The sequence below is a fragment of the Odocoileus virginianus genome, chromosome 14, assembly GCF_023699985.2.
Source record: "Odocoileus virginianus isolate 20LAN1187 ecotype Illinois chromosome 14, Ovbor_1.2, whole genome shotgun sequence".
Lineage (NCBI taxonomy): Eukaryota > Metazoa > Chordata > Mammalia > Artiodactyla > Cervidae > Odocoileus > Odocoileus virginianus.
Window position 1 is genome coordinate 30,364,885 of NC_069687.1, and position 17,716 is coordinate 30,382,600.

Genomic DNA, 17,716 nt, shown 5'->3' on the forward strand with positions numbered 1-17,716 from the left:
GAGAGGAAAACCCACGGTAGAGCTGCTAACTGCTGCAGGAGAGCATGTAACCTGACACACGTATAAAAATGCTACAAATACGAACTCGGGAAAAGAGAAAACACTATTCCCAACTCCTCAGGACCCAACAGATTTCGTCTCAGGTGGGGACAAGAGGCAGCAGTATGAAGATGGAAAGGGGGAAGGGGAGTCTATGTAGTTCTGAACCCCCCTACCCACCCTAAGCTACAGGGGCTGCCACATGCTGCCCTTTCAGCAATGGTAACTAATACTTAGCAGGACTTGAGAGTATCACAGAAACTGTGTAGCTTCTTGTAAAAAAACAAAACAAAACATGTATTACAAGACTTATTTTTATTACAACAGTAAAATTTAACATTTTTGTTTTGAATCATTTCATCAGTTCTAGGTGGAAGCACATCATAAGTAGGGAATAAACTAATTTAAAATAGAAAAAAATAGCTACTGTAAGTACAATTTTATTAGAAAGAATATGAGGTAAACTTCAAAAAGGCAGAGCTAAATCTTAGTCTTTTGTGACACATGAATTCAGTTTATAGTCACCAAAGCATCTGCGTTGCCCAAGGAAGCGCTCCCCCCAGTGGTCTCTCATAGGAACTTGAACAAAGTTAAGCTAGCAATAATCGATTAGGGAGTCAAACAGAACACACTAACTAGAAAATTCTTTATTAAATCATATCTTGATTTACGGTGACTGAGAAAGAATTACATTTATTAGCTTCTGAATTCTAAGTAACTCAAGATACGTTCAGCTGAAATAGTAGTCTTAAATGTGCAAAAATATTTAATCATAGGTTCAACTTTCATAGTGACTAATAACCTGAAAGTGGAGGTCCTTTTATCTGATGAATATTTAACTCTATCCTGGCACTATTTTAGATACTAGACATGCCAATGGAAAAAAACCAAGTAACTTTCCAATTTTAAATTTAAAGGAAAATTGTAGTCCTTGAAATGTTTACTGATTAAGTATTTTCATAATTATGTTTTAGACGTGTTTTGTTCGTAATGCTTATCAAGACAAAAAAAATCTGGACATTTGGCAGATTCAATCATTTCCTTCTTGAACACATCCTATAACTTTATAAAACTCCAGTGACTTTTGTACCAGCTGGGCATCCCGAGATTGCCTGGGAGACTTAACCAGTTATCGGGCATTCACCCTGGGCTAGATACCCAGCACTGCATGAGTCGAACAGGTATCTGGGAGCAGCACCTACATGCCCGCCCACTGAGATATGCCTTGGTTTGGTTGAGAAACTTTTAAAAAAAAAATTATTTTTGGTTGTACTAGGTCTTCGTCGTGTGCAAGCTATTCTCTGGTTGCAGAGCACAGGCTCTAGGGCACGTGAGCTCAGCAGCCACGGCTCCCAAGCTCTAGAGTACAGGCTCAGCACTTGTGGTACACGGGCATAGCTGCTCCACAGAATGTGGGGTCTTCCAGGATCAGGGGTGGAGCCTCTGTCTCCTGCATTGGCAGGTGGATTCTTTACCACTGAGCCACGTGGGAAGCCCTGGTTGAGGAACTCTTACAGGCAAATAGAAGGTATCTAATAAGTACTTACTACAATGAATGGTTTTCAGAACACGATGAAAATCTGTAATTCTGAAGACTTTTATATCATGTTCATAGATGCCTTCAAAATGTAAATAAATCATATAATTATTCAGACTTGTTTGGTGACACCTAAACTTCAGAACACTTGCAAAGACATCACCTGTAAAAGCAGTCACTTCAATGCAATTAAAATGCTATTTTAAAAATTATCCTTTAAAACAGTGGTTCTCAAACTTTAGCAAGGAACAGAATCTCTGGGGCGGGGAGGGCGAAGCAGGGGAAGCTGTTTAAACTACTTATGCTTGCCCCGCCCCCAGAGTTCCTGACAAGTTTCCAGGTGGTCTACGCATGACACTCTGAGAACCACTGCTTTATGACAGAGTCTCCAGAATTCCAACTTGGAAGTGATGCCCATATGCTGTTGCTTTTTCTAATAGTAAATAAATAAAAGGACATTTCTGATATGGCTTCAACAAACTTCAAATTTTTATACTCTTGGAATGTCCTACTTAAGTAGAATAACACATAAAACTTACGCACCTTGACTTATAACAACTTCCACGAGTTCAAAAGACAGAACCACAGACTAGTCCAGTACTGGATAATCTATGACTATGTGACAACATTACTGACAAAACCTACAGCAACTATCAGGGGACAGGGACTGTGCTGCTCCTCCCTGCTTCTTCCCCTTAGAAAATCTTAACAGGAAGTCATGAAGGGCACTGCCCTCAACATGAGAACATGACCTACTCTGCATGTCTACATAAACAGTGCATAAACTGCCATGTGTACATGAACGATGCATGAACCATTATATGTACACAAACAGTGCATGAACTGCCATACTGAAGACTAAGAGTCAGGAACTTCTTCATCAGGACAGCAGTAATATTCCACAAAGCATATTTGTCCATCTTCATTTCTAATCATATACTGTAATGAGAGAAATCCTCGGTTATCTGTTCGAATAGATACCTTACAAGACAGGACTAATGCCTTTGTAGAGGGTTTCAGTAAAGAAATCTTGTATCTGCAGAAAAGTAAACAAAAAGCTGTTATGTGGACACTCTTGAAGCATAATTCCAAGGACAAAAGTTAGCCGAGAACCACCAAATAGCAAATATAAGAACAGAATCAAAGAGCTGTCCAATTTGCTAATACTTTCTTCATTTTGAAAATTTAATTCACTATCACAATGCCAAATTCCCAAGTAAACCCAGCAATCTACTATTTATTTCTTGCTATACTTTTATCTACACACTGAAAGTCTTAAAAAAAAAACTGATTTAATAGAAATATAGTATTTAACCTCACCTTCATCACCAAATGGCAACCTACTGACCTGTTGACCTGGGTCTGATTGCAGTGAAATGATTCCATCAAATCAGAATCTTTGGGATAGTCAAGGTGGGAGCTTCCTGCATTCCCAAAAGTAGATAACCTATAGTAGAAAATGAGCAATTCATTCACTCATTGGTTCAACAATAAGCTACATTAGTATCCAAATAAGCAAACACTTCCTTAAGAAGCTCATTCCGGTGAGTGAAACAGGTATGTAGACAGCTGTAGACAAGGCACTGTAACAATGACATATTAAAGATTCCTGTAGATGCTGCCGGAGTACAGAGAGCGAGCAACTAATAAATGACTTTGCAAAAAGCCAGTCACAGAAGGAATCTAGGGGGCTTTGCCTCAATTTCATTACCTTAATATTACTTTGATATTGTCCTTCCCTCTTCCTCAAATCAGAATCATGTAACAGGAGAGTGGAGGAGTGACGGAAGACCCTGATCTATGTCAACGGCAAACCCAGGGCCCTGCCAGCTATGTCTACTGCCACACCAAGCAATTTGGGCTTTTGTGTGTTTCAGATGGTTTTCAGGCTGTTTTATGGTTTTTCTTTGCTTGGGAGTATCAGTAGGTTGCAGACAATTTGTGAATGTTTATGTTTACTTAACTTACTGATCATTTGTTTTGGAAAGTGAAAGTATTAGTGGCTGAAGTCCTGTTCAACTCTGCGATGCCATGGACTGAAGCTCACCGGGTTCCTCTGTCCATGGGATTCTCCAGCAAGAATACTGGAGTGGGTTGCCATGACCTCCTCCAGGGGACCTTCCCGACCAAGGGATCGAACCTGGGTATCCTGCATTGCAGGCAGATTCTTTACCATCTGAGCCACCTGGAATTAACATATATGAGCACTGTATGTGACTGCTATATGAGCACAGTGATAAAGACATAGGTGCTTGCTGGCTTTCCTCAGAATCCATCTTTCCTCTTTCTCTGAGCCATATTGTTTAGGCCCAGCCATGCTGATGGTTCCCAAATCTAAATTTTTAGTCTAGACTGATCTCCTGAACTCTATACCTATCTATCCAACTACTCCTTAGTGTCACAGGCTCAAGTTTAACATATCCAGAAAAAAATACTTCAACTTCCAGTTCCCTACCACCAAATAATTTCCTGTACGGGAGATGAAAAATACCATGATCCACCTAGTCACACATGCTGAGAGAGATCGTTTAGATGAGGAGCCTCTGGAATACTCTGTTTAAAGTGCCTGGAATCTTTAATTCACATCACTGCTTAAGTAGGGTTAGACTCATTTCCATTTTTATTAGCATTTTAACCAATCTTGAGCCAATTTTTTAACTACCTAACCAATAAGAAAAGCCTGCAGTTCTTCTAAAGTAGATTCAAAAAGAATTACACCTCTCATACCGTATGTATTTAACTCCTTTACTCTAATATCCTGAAATATTTCAAAAGAGTAGAAATAAATAAATTCTCTCTCTCAACTGATTCTAATCCTGAAGAGTTTTGCCATTTCATTTGTTGGGTCAAAATATGAAAAGCAGCTTGATAGTTTTTGACACCATATTCCTGCTGAAAATTGTCCTCTTAGGAAGCTCACCTTGACCATGCCTCCCTAGGCAGCCCTGTGCTGGTTCCCTAAGGATCTTAATGGCATGTAATTTTGTTTTCTCTAAGGTGTTCCTCGTATATCCTCGTCACCTTGATTAAGCTTTTCCTTCCTGTAGTGCTTAATAAGGTAAATATGCACACTATAGGTGATTGATACTTAGTGAATGAACCATGTATAGAAAACACCTATTCCCTCCAGTATCCTGTACTAACTTGGGAAAAACAGATACCATATGCTGTGAACACCTTTTGCAAAAGTTTAAGCTCAATTTTCCTCACAATGCAACTTATATGTGATGGTAAGCAATGAAAATGAAATGACCACTAGTTTATGAACTCAAGAGATTGGGCTACTCTTCTAGAAACCAACACTACCAAGCTTTAAATAATGAGTTAGTCTTCCTGGGTCTTCTACTGTCCTGACACATAAAAGTATGAAGTAAGAGTAGAAGCTCTCTGAAGTTCTGAAAATTCTCGTAACCTGGGTAATAAAAACTCTGCATCCTAAGCAAATGTGTAAGTAGGTAGATGGAGTAAACTACAATAACTAGGACTGCAGGGCTTTCAAGTACCTGAAATAAGGTTTATCTGGAGACATGGTGATCTGCAGGACCTCACTCGTCATATCCAACTCAGAAAATGCTTCACGGAGCCCCTCTGACTGCAGAATAATTTTATTAATGACATTGGTGCTGCAGAAATCAAAATCCAGAGTCTCCTCAGGCTCTTGAGTATTGATTTTACACACTGTCACCACGCCTCCTTCTTCCAGAAACAGCATCAGAGGGTAACCATAACCTTGGTAACACATCCGAAGTGCAGTAAAAGTCCCTGCAATGGAAACAAATCATACTCTGGGCTCAGCTTCTCCTCAAATGATGCCTAAAACTCAAGAATATTTTACTGTGTCCATTTCTAGCATATATGTATGTATATCCTTATGAGAAGGGACTGCATCTTCCCTGATGATAGTTGTGTGTAGACAATTCCAAAAATAACTGCAAAAAATTAGGAATAAAATATAACTCTGAAATAGTTTTCCAGGTTGCAAAAAAAAAAAAACAAACAAAAAAACACTTCAGAGATAGCTAGGTGATTATATATAAATATACAACTTTAGGATGGAGAATCTATACCGTCCATATTGCATTTATTAATAATAACTATTGTAGGATAGACTGTGCTATTCTTGAAGGTTCAATCTGTGTTAACAATGGATTGCTTTCATATTGTCTTATTATAACATCAATGTATTCACTGTGATAAGGACCCTTCCAATGTTTTCTACTGGGAGATAGTCTTTATATTTCACCACATCTTAAGGTCTAATTGGGAGAAAAAGTGTGGTTAATGGAGGTTAGGGTTTTAGCTCTGCAAAACACTAAAGAGCAGAAGGAATATGACAACACACTCTACTCTTTCTTACTGGGTGGAGAACCACAATGATGAATGGAAGAAGGCAGGTGCTTTTATGGAAAACCAGTTGGGGATCACTGCATTAGATAATGTATACTTTTAACCAATTGCAATAATAACGGAATTGTCAGTACAAAATTAAAACATATTTTCTAGAGGACCATAACTGTTCCTTTCCTATGAAGTAAAAATCATCCTTCTGGGGTTTCCTTGTAGTTTTAACTATTTCTAAAAGTATATGACTATTTTAAAGAAAAGCATTTAGGAAAATAAACTTAATTTATAAATAGAACTTAAAGAAAAAAAGCAAATGTCAAACACAGTGAACTGGGAGTTAGGACAACTGGTATCTGTTTTTCTCTGTCACTAACTATAATTCTTGACAAGTCATTAGGGAAAAGAAGCAATTAAAATATATTTCTCAATGTTAAACATATTTAAGACATGTTCAAAGTATTCTTTTGATTAGTTAAAATTTAAAATCCTAAAAGCTTTGTAAATTAAAAGGTGAATGTAAATATAAGAACCATTAGCATCTACTAATGTTGTGAAAAATCAGAACACATGATTGTGGCAGATGAAAAATAAATTGGCAATTTTTTAAACAAATGTTTATATTACTTATATTCTAATAATTTTTCCTGTATTTTTCTGACCATCCAGAAATGCTTTTATGTTATTATAATGACAATAAAATAGTTCACCTGGCACAGGACTTGATCCAAAAATAGACAAACAGTCTAAAAGGACAGTTAAATTAATTCGAAAAGTAACAGACTCTTCTTGAACTCTAAACTCTTGAAATATTTCAGCCTATAAAAAAAAAAGTAAATGTGAAAATGTATGTTAAAGAATGAAAATGCACACATACAATTCTAGAGCTCACTTTGTTTTTAAAATAACAATATTGTGCTAAACCCATGAAAATAATTTGATTATCAATCAACACATCTTAAACTTCTTCAACTGTGATCCTTTAGAATACTACTCCTCAGTAGTGGAAGGTGTACCTGATTTCAGTCTGAGGCAAAACTTTATAAAAAGGTCCTCCATCTAGCCCCTTGGAGTCATCCCTTACATGACTCTCCCCTCTCTCCTTTTTGTGCCCATCAGTTGGGCTAAGGTCATGTGGAAAACAGCCAAACAAATTAGACAACGCATAAGTAACACTGGTTCTCAATTTCTTTTGAGGACGGGAACCATGTCTGATTAATCCCTCTATACCTGAGGTCATGCTGTGCCCTTAGGTGTTCCAAAAAAATGCTAAATTGAATGTGAAATCTTACCTGAACCATACAACTATTACTTTGTAAGAACAAACAGATTATAACCAATAAGAGGAAAAAATAATAGCGAAGTAGTGCAAAAGAGCATATACTACAGAAACAAATGCTGTGGGTTCTCATCCCAACTAAGCCACTTGCCAGCTATAGGACTGCTGACAAATCACTTAAATAGCGTCTCAGTTTCCACAAATGTAAAATGGGAATAATAATAGAACCACCTCATAGCACTGTTGTGAGGATTAAATTATTTAAACGTATAAACATACAAAACACTCAGAAAAAGTGCCCACCTATAGTTTAATATATTTTAGACATTATTAACCATTACCTCTGTAAAACAGGATAGGAAAAGGATTTGTTACCAGGAGAGAAAAAGAATTCAAATAATATTTTGTGCTCCAACTTAAATGAGAACCGTTGGAATTCATTGACCTGGGTGAAGAAGGTCATATTTCACTGGATTAAAGGTGCCAACTTCCATACCTGAATAAAAGCATTTGCTTGTACACATTTTGCGTTTTCCACTGTAACCTTGATTCCATTTTTAGTAGCGAAACACGTGGCATGTTCTTGGAAATGAATAGCCTTCAAGATAGTGGAGAGGTTCCTGACGTTGTCAAGGTTGGCCACTAAGCAGTAATCATTCTCGTCTGTGATCCGCTGGGTTAGGAGGGGCATGGTCCACGGCGCATTCGGCCCCGAGGGATGCTCCTGATGAGATGCGACAATAAAACTCCCCGTCCAGGCTGACGAGGCCCGCGATTTCAACCTGCGCTGAGCCGAGTGGAAGAGGCCTGGACGCTAAACTCGCCGAAGTAGGGACTGAAACCCCACCACCTCTGCCACTTAACTATCTCAACTTTGAGGAAAATTACCCTGTAAAGGAGGGTTTCGTCGTCTTTAGTAAGGGGACAGTAACACGAAAAGTTACGAAGGACAGAAATACACAACTAACACGGTCACCGGGGTCAGTTTCGCCAACCCAAACAGAGGCTCCGCTTCCTCAGTCAGAGAAGAGGTGTCCCGCGCCTCCAATCTTGCTTCTAACAGGATATACTAGAGGGGCGGGCTTGAGTCCTTGGAAGGTCCTCCAAGAAACCCAGACAACCACCCAACACCACTCACCAGCCCACAAGCCACTTACAGACTTGTCTTGGGATCCCCAGCGCTCAAACTCTACCTTTGCGCAGCGCCCGGGCGCAGCTCCTAGAAAACTGCGGAGGAAGTGGAGCGGCTCCCGCCACTCTATTCAGATATCGCCGACCACCTCGGCCACCGTCACCACAGAGATAGAGGAGGCCTAGAGAGCCGACCGGGCCGTACCATAGAGACGGGAAAGAGACACCATAGAGCTGCAGGACCGTGGAGCTGGGGGCCGGGACCATAGAGACGGGAAGGCGGAGCGAGCGGCAGAGCCGGAAGGAAAGCCCAAAGCGAAGGCGCGGAGCAAGATGGCGGCGACCAAGAGGAAACGGCGTGGAGGACTGGCGGTTCAGGCGAAAAAGCTGAAAAGAGACGCGAAAGATGGCGAGCTGCCGGCTAAGCCGAACGACGTATCAGAGGAGGCGGCGGAAGAAGAGAAAGATCGTATCCCAGGCCCAGTTTGCAAGGTAAAGGGGGCTTTGCGGCCGCGGCTCCACGCTCTTTCGTTGTGGTACCTACCTGATTACCGCTCTGCGGGTTTCAGAATTGCTGGGAGTGTTACGGGAGCTCCGTCTCAGCTCGCCCGGCGGGACCCGCTGCCGCGTTTGCATTTAACCCTAAGTGCACGTGGCTGCACCCTTGGCAGGCTGCTGACTGAGAAACTTCACCGATTTCAAAGCTGTTACCTGGCTCGCAGAGAAGCGACTTTAGGGAACTGTTACAGTGTTTAGTCTAATAACCTTCGTTTTTTGTTGTTGTCGGAGGAAGGAATTCTTCCTTAAACTTGTCTCCCTCGAGTATATATCCCTTCCAGTGATGGGATATCCAGAACATTCCCATATTCTGAATCTTGAAGCTGGTTATGCGATTCTTTAAAAAGCTTCTGTCCTTTGGGACTATGCCTTAGACGTGATCTTTTTTTTTTAAATTTTACTTTTAATTGCAGGATAATTGCTTTACAATGTTGTGTTGTACAGTTTTCTAATGTACAACAACGTGAATCAGCCATAAGTATACATGTATTCACTCCCTCTTGAACCTCATTCCCATTCCATCCCCGACTTGTTTGATTTGTAACTCTCAAGGAATACGGAAAACTAGGGTAGATACTATGAGTTTTAGGTGTATTCGACAAAGTTTTAATGTGCCAAGCACTGTAAGAAGTTAGGTTTCCCGTGCTTCGGGATTGCAAAACTAAAACGTGACCACTTTCTCCTAAAATGTTGGAGTTTAGAAAGAAACTAAGAACTGATACGTAAGTTGATGGTTTTTATTCAGAAGAAGGTGAACACAAGTTGTTGAACCTTAATTCATCTGAGAGCTCCTTAAGCTAGATAAAATACTGTGGAGACAATTGGTCTGCTTTAGTAACTTACTTCCATCGTCCCCGCCACCCCCACCACAGCTTAGCATAGATCTCTATATACCACGTAGTGAGTGATAGGTAAATGACCCTTTGTAGTGGTTTGCAAGCACTGGGAAAGGAGTTAGGTTTGAGGAATGAAAGATAAGCTTGAATTCTAACCCTAAGAGAGGACTAAGAGTTGTTGGAAAGAGAAATTGACAGCGTTTACTGGTGCTTATGATATGAGATAAGGGCAAATGGAAGATTCAAAACATGGGGGACTAAAATAATGGTGACATCATCAGAAAAATAGTAAGGAAGTTTACCAGATTTTAAGATTTGGTGTCCGAAAGTTGAATTTGAGGTAAGTTAGATACTGGATTATTTGAGCTAGAAAGAGTTCCTTATCTTTCTGTAGAGTGAGTTGACAGTGAAAGCTGTGAGAGTGATTATGAGAACTGTCATAATCAGGAGGAGGAACTGGAGAAATTGAAGAAAAACAAAAGGAAGGGAAGCCAAGGAGGTGTCCGGGTGGCAGCTGGGGTCAGTAAATGCTACTGAGATTGAATTAAAGGCTGAGCTCAGGATTGTTTGTGTTGCTACTTGGAAGCATTTATTTTTAAACAAACAAGATAGATTCACCATGAAATGTTAAAATTCTCACACTTTTTTCCTTTAGGGGAAGTGGAAAAATAAGGAGCGGATTCTCATCTTTTCTTCTAGAGGAATAAATTTCAGAACAAGACATTTAATGCAAGACTTGAGAATGTTGATGCCTCATTCTAAAGCAGGTGCTTTCATATCATATGCTTTAAGATTCCGTATTTGTAAACTTGCTTGTTTATATATTTTCACTTCTAGTCACGCTTCGTTCATTCAGCATGTCAGGTAAAGAACAGTGACTTCTCAGAAGTTTTATCTGTTCAGTGATAAGATTTTTCCAGTTAATATTTTTTAGAAATTCTCTGCAAAATTCATTAAGCACTGTCTTCTTTAAAACATTTTTTGAAAGTCCGAGAATATGTTCTCAGAGGCCATAAGCTGGTTTGTCCTTCTAAATGAATCAAGACTGCCATGTATTATTTTCTGAATTTAAAACAAAACAAAACAAAAAACTGTTCTTATTAAAAACTTAATGTACCAGTAATATGACTTGAAGCACCTTTAAGACTCAGTCTGCTCCTAATGCCAGGCTTTTGCTTTTATAATGGGGTGTCTTACAGGCAAATGAAAAACACTTAGTAATGGGCTTTGGAACCATGGCAGTGTTCTCATGCAGCTGTTTTTTGTGCCTGTGTTGGGAGGTGCTTAGGTTTTAATTCTTGGTAATAACATAACACTGTTTCTGAATAAAATAACGGTGTTTCTGAAACTGAGGTCTGTAGTTACATAAAGAGAATTTTAATTTATATTGTTTCCTAAGTGAGTGTTTCTAAAACCTGTGTCCTAAAATTGGTTTGTGAGAATTTTTCTGTTTTGGAAAGAGATTCATAAAATGTAGGTAGACCTCATTTTATTGTACTTCACTTTTTTGCAGTTTTTTCCCCTCCATTTGCAGACTTGTGGTAACCCTGTGGCAAGCAAGTCTCTTGGCGCCATTTTTCCAATGGCGTTTATTTGATCACTTTGTATCTCTGTCACATTTTTGGTAATTCTTGCAGTGTTTCAAACCTTTTCATTGATGTTATCTTGTGATCTGTGATCAGTGATCTTTGAAGTTACTACTGTGGCTCCCTGGAGGCTCAGATGATGGTTAGCATTTTATAGAATAAAATACTTTTAAATTAAGGCATGTACATTGTTTATTTAAACGTAATGTGTTTGTATATCTGATAGACTACGGTAGAATATAAGCATGACATTTATATGCGCTAGGAAATCAAAAAATTTATATGACTTGCTTTCTTTCAATATTCTCTTTATTACGGTCATCTGGAACTGAACAGGCAGAATCTCTGAGGTATGCCTGCACACAGAGAAACACTGCCTAGATCTTTGTAATTCCTGAGGACTATTTTCAGTCACTCATTTTTGCATTTCAAAAGAACAAGATTTTTAAAGAGGTCATGTGTCTTCAGCTGTAATCATTTTGAAGATCAATAAATCTCATTTAAACTGAAAACTATAAAGATACTTAATAGTTAATTTTCTAGAAAGTATGAGTGATTTGATTGAAGTAGCTTTGAAATCTTTTTGTTTGTTTTTTTTCTTTTTACAGATACTAAAATGGATCGTAAAGATAAGTTATTTGTGATTAATGAGGTAATTTAAGAAAATAAAGTAAAATATTCTAGCAGCACTGTTTAGAAACAATATTTTAGAACGTGAGAAATTGATCATTAAAAAAATAAGTCAGTTATCCAGTGACTTGAGTTGTTTTGTATAAGACACGCAAATTTTATGAACTTTTAATTATGTACCTTCTAAATTTTTATAGTACTCATTGTCTGTTTCACACAGTTTATTGCTTCAGTACATATTATTTCTTGGTCATTCTTAAATTTGTCTTCTCTCAATAAGCATATTGAGGAAAATATTTTGCTAGTATTAAAAGCAGTGCATGTGATATTTGCTCTTAAGGTATTAGGGACTAGTAATAGGTTAAAATTTCAAAGTAGTGTTGAAAACTAAACTTCCATTTTTAAAGCAAATTTTTTTAAAACTTAGAAGAATTGTTTTAGATACTTCTCTTTAGTTATTAGAAAGGCTTCTGTTATTCATTTAGCACAAATTTTTGAAGCCCTGTTCTATCATGGGATTATTCTATAGAAACAATGTTAAAAGAAATGCCTCTGTTATCATGGAACTTACATTCTAATGAGGGAGTCAGGCCCCTAATAGGTAGTATAATTTCAAATGAAGATAGGAGACATAAACAGGATCTGGATTGCAGCAACTAAAGCTCACAACTTAGCATGTAGTTATATTTATTCCTAGAAAGTAAGCAACAAAAGCATTGGATTGATGAATTCTTTAATCCTCAGGTAGCGTATATATATTAATTTATAAATACTGCAATAATAAAGGACTTCATTCCCTTATTGCTTTTGTGCATTTCTCACTTGTGACTTTATAAATGTTTAAGACGTTGAAGTTTAATTCAACTTGGAATAGGTTTTGTATACTCCTTAGTGATTTTACAGAACCAAATCACAGAAATGGTAGTACAGATGAGGAAGAAAAAACATAAATTTCTTGAGCTTAAAATAGAACAGCAAAAGAGTTAAACATCAAAGTAACGGTTATGAAGGATGTTTTTGGTTTTTTAAGGACTGTTTTTCTACAGTTGGTGAGTCTGGTTGTAATGTGCTTTATTCCTGGGGTTGTTTGTTTTTAATCTTAGTAGTTTGTACACAGGAATATGGTCAGAAGAAGAGGTTCCCCAAGGGAGGCCAGTTAAAATGCTAGGCCAAAAAGAGTAGCTGTTAAAGAGGTGGGCAGAGCATAGCTTACCTTATGCAGAAAATCTAAACATTTCTGCAAATAAATCTACTTTGATTTAGACCTTTGTAACCTCTTAACCTGCTAAAGTAATCTTGGAGGAATCTGAATATTCATTCTTTGAATTACTTTAGATCTTAGTTTTATTATGTACTTCATTTTTCTATACTTTGCTCCATTTAGGTTTGTGAAATGAAAAACTGCAATAAGTGTATCTATTTTGAAGCTAAGAAAAAACAAGATCTCTATATGTGGTAAGAGAATGTATTTTTTTTAAATTTTTTAAATTATGAAAGTATAACACGTTTACAAGAGACTTGGAAAATAAAAGTTATAGTTCCACAATATATTACAGTTATTTTTTAGTAGATTAATTATGATAAAATATGATAAAAAATAATTTTTAGTTGAGTTTCAATATCAAACTCTCAAAAATTAATAGAATGAATAGACAGAAAAGTAGAATCTAGTGGACCTGAAAAGCACTGTGAACCAATTCAATATAATTAAGATTTATCCAGTTTTCACACAACAGCAGGATACAAATTCTATTCACGTTCCCAGAGACTATAAACCAGGAGACACTGGAACATATCTAGGGATGTACAACAAATGCAGAAATTGCATGGTCTAAAGGTATTGAAATCATACAGAGTCTTTTAAAACTGTGAAATTATGTTAGAAATCAATATCGAAAGAGAATGTATTAAATAAATTTTGGAATAAGTGAATAATGTTAGCACTGTATGGTATCTTTTCTTTTTTTTAAACTGCATTTTATGTTTTTGACTGCGCCATGTGGCATGTGGGATCTTATTTCCCAGACCAGGGATCAAACCTGTGCCCCCTTGCATTGGAAGTGCAGGGTGTTAACCACTAGACCACCAGGGAAGTCTCTGTGGTATCTTTTAAGTTGAGCTGGTAGTAAGCTTTTACTACATTCTAAATTCTAATTAGTTGAAAAAACTTTTATATTTTTTAGGCTTTCAAATTCACCTCATGGACCATCTGCTAAATTCCTTGTTCAAAATAGTGAGTTGACTCAATTTAAATTTTTTTTGTGAGAAAATTGAAAATCTTTTGGGATAATTGTGCCAAAGTTATAACTATTTTTGTTGTTATAATTTTTCTAGTTCACACCCTGGCTGAGCTGAAGATGACTGGAAACTGTTTAAAAGGTTCTCGGCCCCTCTTGTCTTTTGACCCTGTAAGTTTCTCGTTAAGTGTCTGAGGTTAATTTTCTTACTCTGCATGGTGGTTTTTTTTGAGTGGATATAGTTGTACAATTCAATTTAGTTAATAAAACACAATTTTAAGCAAAATTAATGTTGTCAAATAATATGTTCACTTTATTTTTACAGGCTTTTGATGAATTACCACATTATACTTTGTTAAAAGAACTCTTAATTCAGGTAAATATCTTTACTAGAAACTGTTTTTAGTAAAATACTATAAATAAGTGTCTTCCTTTTAACTTTATCTAAAACGCACATGGTATATCATAGAATACAGAACTAATGTGTCCCTTTTTCCACTAGATCTTCAGTACACCACGGTATCATCCCAAAAGCCAGCCATTTGTGGACCATGTGTTTACATTCACCATTTTGGATAACAGGATATGGTTTCGGAACTTTCAGGTTAGCTTTTATTTTTAATTATATAAGTTAGGATATATAGTGTTTATGATATAGAATAGGTAAATGATACTCTTTTTCTCTTACATAGCTTTCTTTTCCCTACAGACTTGTAGTAAATAACCCCTATTTCATAACCTAAGTTCATGGCTATCCGCTGATACGGAGTATGGATTTTCTCACAAATCACTATATATTGAGTAAAATATAAGTTTCTCTCCTAAGAGGTTAGAGGCTGCTGGGGCTGGGGTGGGGTTTTAGACTTAGAAAAACATAGCTCCTGTAGAAAACATTTGATGAGAACTATTAAATGAGTCATACAGTGATTCATTCAGGAGGAGAAGTGGATGAAAACAGCAAGACAGAATTTCAGACAGCGTGTGAAGTAAACTGGGCCTTTTTCTGCTTGTGTTAAGCAGAAAAGATACATGAGTTAAACATATCCCCTTCTTAACCTCTGAATGCCGGCATACCTTAAACAACAATAGTAATATTTGTGGTTCAGAAGTTGCTCCTTAATTCCACAGTCAGTAGCCATTCAAAAATAAATTTTGCCATGTATCCTTTTATGTGTCTTTTAATCTAATTTGAATTAGATTTATAAAAACAACTCAAGGATTGATTTAAATTTTAAAAGAGTGCCACATAGGGTGCTTGAATACATTTTATCTCATGGTTGCAATTTTAAATAATCATTTGACCAGTTTTGTAAGAAGACATGTGTTGTGAGAAGCTAGATACAGACCAGATTGAAATGACTCAATTTTAAAGACACTGAAAAGACATTTATATTTTCCTATGACAACTACCTGTAACCAGTAATACATTTCAGAAAATATTGATGCTTTGGCATTTGCCAAGTTTCCCTTCCATCTTAACTTTATTGGTTATCAGTTCTTTTAGGTACATTTGTAATGAGGATATAGCCTGTGTACCATTTAGAAGTATTTTATTCAAATCAAAATGAAATGTTTCCTTTTTTTAATTAAAGATCATAGAAGAAGATGCCGCTCTTGTAGAAATAGGACCCCGTTTTGTCTTAAATCTTATAAAGATTTTCCAGGGAAGTTTTGGAGGACCAACTTTGTATGAAAATCCTCACTACCAGTCACCAAACATGGTAAGCTGTTTCTGTTCAGTGGTCCTTGGTGTCCTAAAACTCGGGCCAAAGTAATTCTGCCAAATAAGTGTTCTGTTAACTGTGAAACTGAATTTGGTTTTTGCTGCATCCAGTCTTAAAGATTACTTTTTTTATTTGGATGATGATGCAGGATAAAGGGAAATAGGTTTCATAAGTGAATGTCCTTGCCATGTATAAAATGTTTATTTTTATTCAAAAGCACCTTTCATATTTTTTTTGTTTCTAGCATCGGCACCTTTCATATTTTTTTTGTTTCTAGCATCGGCGTCTCATAAGATCCATCACAGCTGCAAAATACAGAGAGAAACAGCAAGTGAAAGATGTGCAGAAGCTGAGAAAGAAAGAACCAAAGACTATTCTTCCCCATGATCCCACTGCAGATGTTTTTGTTACGCCGGCCGAGGAAAAGCCGGTAGAAATACAGTGGGTGAAACCAGAGCCAAAAGTCGATTTGAAAGCCAGAAAGAAAAGGATTTACAAAAGACAAAGAAAAATGAAACAGAAGATGAGCAGTGGGAATGCAAAATGAATCAATGGAGAACTGATTTGATTTCAGTTGTTTTATATTTATTTTGTGTTCAGTGTGTAAATACTTTTGTTATTTGCGATGGCCTTACATCTAATTAGTGCAACATTTAAAAGAAAAACTTAAGATTTTGTGACTTTGGTCCGGGTGGGTCTATGTTTTTCTAAATAAAATATCACCAGAACTCATCACCTAATTTCTGTTTTTCTTTTTAAAGCTTTACATGTTACTAAAAATTTAGCACATTTAAGGTTTAGGCCCACTGTTTTGGATTAAAATTTTGAGTTTATTAAATCTGAAATTCAGGCAGATTTACTGGATTGTTATTATATGTAAAACAGTATTAGGCACTTTGAGGGCATCATTTCAGATGGTATAGTGAGGGTGGAGTGCTAGAAGGGGAAAGCATCTTGCTGAGGTTTGAGTCCCTGAGTCACAAGGCACGGGAAGAGCCAACTTCTCTTGTTTTGTTACCTTGAAAAAATACGAGAAAAATATTTAGGTTTTGCAAATCAAATAAGTTGATATATGTATTGAAAGCATTTTGTAGACTGCAAATTTAATTTAGAAGCAGTGGGTGTAAATTACTTAAAAACAGTTACGGCACCAGAACATGTGAATTTTTCCTGTTATGAAAGAACTTTATTTGAAGCAGAAAGAGCACTGGGCTTATCACCCTGAAGAACAATTAGTAATAGACAAGATTCTGGGTGCAAGTGGCCAGGGACAGGGTAGGGTCATGCGTGTGGTGTTTTGTCACTTTTTTCCTGCAAATCATTTTCCTGTCCTTGCTCTGCAACATTAGTAATTGCACAGTATTCTATTCTGCCACACCTCAGCAGTCCCTTATTGTTGGATATTTGAGTATTTCAGTTTTATCTTTTCTGGTATAGATGCTTGCCGCAAACATTCTATACATATTTTGTACAATATATGGAGTTAAGAACCCTGGTCAAAAGTTAGAAACTCGTTCCTCTAGATATTGTACCTCATCAGAGGTTAGTGCTCATTTCCTTGTACCCTTGCTAATGATGAGATAATCTTTGCCAATTTGATAGGTAAAAAATATGAATACTGTGTTTTGGCTGGGTATTGGTTTTTCTTTTGTGACTAATACTGTTTTTGTGTGGTAGTTACACGAATTTGTTGGAGAAGGAAATGGCAACCCAATCTAGTATCCTTGCCTGGAAAATCTGGAACCTGGTGGTCCTGTGTTGTAGCAAAGAGTCCATGGGGTCATAAAGAGTCGGGCACAGCTGAGCGACTCACGCTTA

General features: G+C 37.1%; 2 protein-coding genes and 1 long non-coding RNA gene across 5 annotated transcripts; 1 reads left to right on the forward strand and 2 right to left on the reverse strand.

The window, feature by feature from the left end:
* Nucleotides 1-335: 335 nt before the first annotated feature.
* Nucleotides 336-8,662, reverse strand: RAD1 (RAD1 checkpoint DNA exonuclease). Of its 3 annotated transcripts, none has more exons than XM_020891519.2 (6): nt 8,390-8,662; nt 7,693-7,920; nt 6,628-6,736; nt 5,080-5,338; nt 2,925-3,023; nt 336-2,612 (listed from the first exon to the last, which is right to left on the reverse strand). In XM_020891519.2, the coding sequence occupies exons 2-6, from the start codon at nt 7,885-7,887 to the stop codon at nt 2,435-2,437; spliced, it is 840 nt and encodes a 279-aa protein (XP_020747178.1). In that variant the 5' UTR covers nt 7,888-7,920; nt 8,390-8,662; the 3' UTR covers nt 336-2,434. The 3 variants fall into 3 exon arrangements, with proteins under 3 accessions (XP_020747178.1, XP_020747179.1, XP_070332663.1); XM_020891520.2 differs by having other exon boundaries at nt 8,354-8,662; XM_070476562.1 differs by lacking the exon at nt 8,390-8,662 and having other exon boundaries at nt 7,693-8,339.
* BRIX1 (biogenesis of ribosomes BRX1) lies at nt 8,606-16,630 on the forward strand. The gene is made up of 10 exons (XM_020891518.2): nt 8,606-8,819; nt 10,377-10,488; nt 11,916-11,959; nt 13,322-13,392; nt 14,121-14,170; nt 14,272-14,345; nt 14,500-14,550; nt 14,677-14,778; nt 15,767-15,895; nt 16,176-16,630. The coding sequence occupies exons 1-10, from the start codon at nt 8,661-8,663 to the stop codon at nt 16,443-16,445; spliced, it is 1,062 nt and encodes a 353-aa protein (XP_020747177.2). The 5' UTR covers nt 8,606-8,660; the 3' UTR covers nt 16,446-16,630.
* LOC139038244 (uncharacterized) lies at nt 13,893-16,236 on the reverse strand. The gene is made up of 2 exons (XR_011491185.1): nt 16,152-16,236; nt 13,893-16,118 (listed from the first exon to the last, which is right to left on the reverse strand). It is a non-coding gene; the product is annotated as an uncharacterized lncRNA (long non-coding RNA).
* Nucleotides 16,631-17,716: the final 1,086 nt, after the last annotated feature.

What these genes read in the sequence shown, in the direction of transcription:
- RAD1 (XM_020891519.2), bottom strand. Translation starts at nt 7,887, where the DNA reads ATGCCCCTCCTAACCCAGCGGATCACAGACGAGAATGATTACTGCTTA. An exon ending in AAGCAAATGCTTTTATTCAG is followed by an intron (nt 6,737 to 7,692) that starts GTATGGAAGTTG and finishes TTTTTTTTATAG; the next exon opens with GCTGAAATATTTCAAGAGTT. An exon ending in AATCAGACCCAGGTCAACAG is followed by an intron (nt 2,613 to 2,924) that starts GTCAGTAGGTTG and finishes ACTTTTCTGCAG; the next exon opens with ATACAAGATTTCTTTACTGA.
- BRIX1 (XM_020891518.2), top strand. Translation starts at nt 8,661, where the DNA reads ATGGCGGCGACCAAGAGGAAACGGCGTGGAGGACTGGCGGTTCAGGCG. An exon ending in AAACAAGATCTCTATATGTG is followed by an intron (nt 13,393 to 14,120) that starts GTAAGAGAATGT and finishes TATATTTTTTAG; the next exon opens with GCTTTCAAATTCACCTCATG. An exon ending in ACTACCAGTCACCAAACATG is followed by an intron (nt 15,896 to 16,175) that starts GTAAGCTGTTTC and finishes TTTTGTTTCTAG; the next exon opens with CATCGGCGTCTCATAAGATC.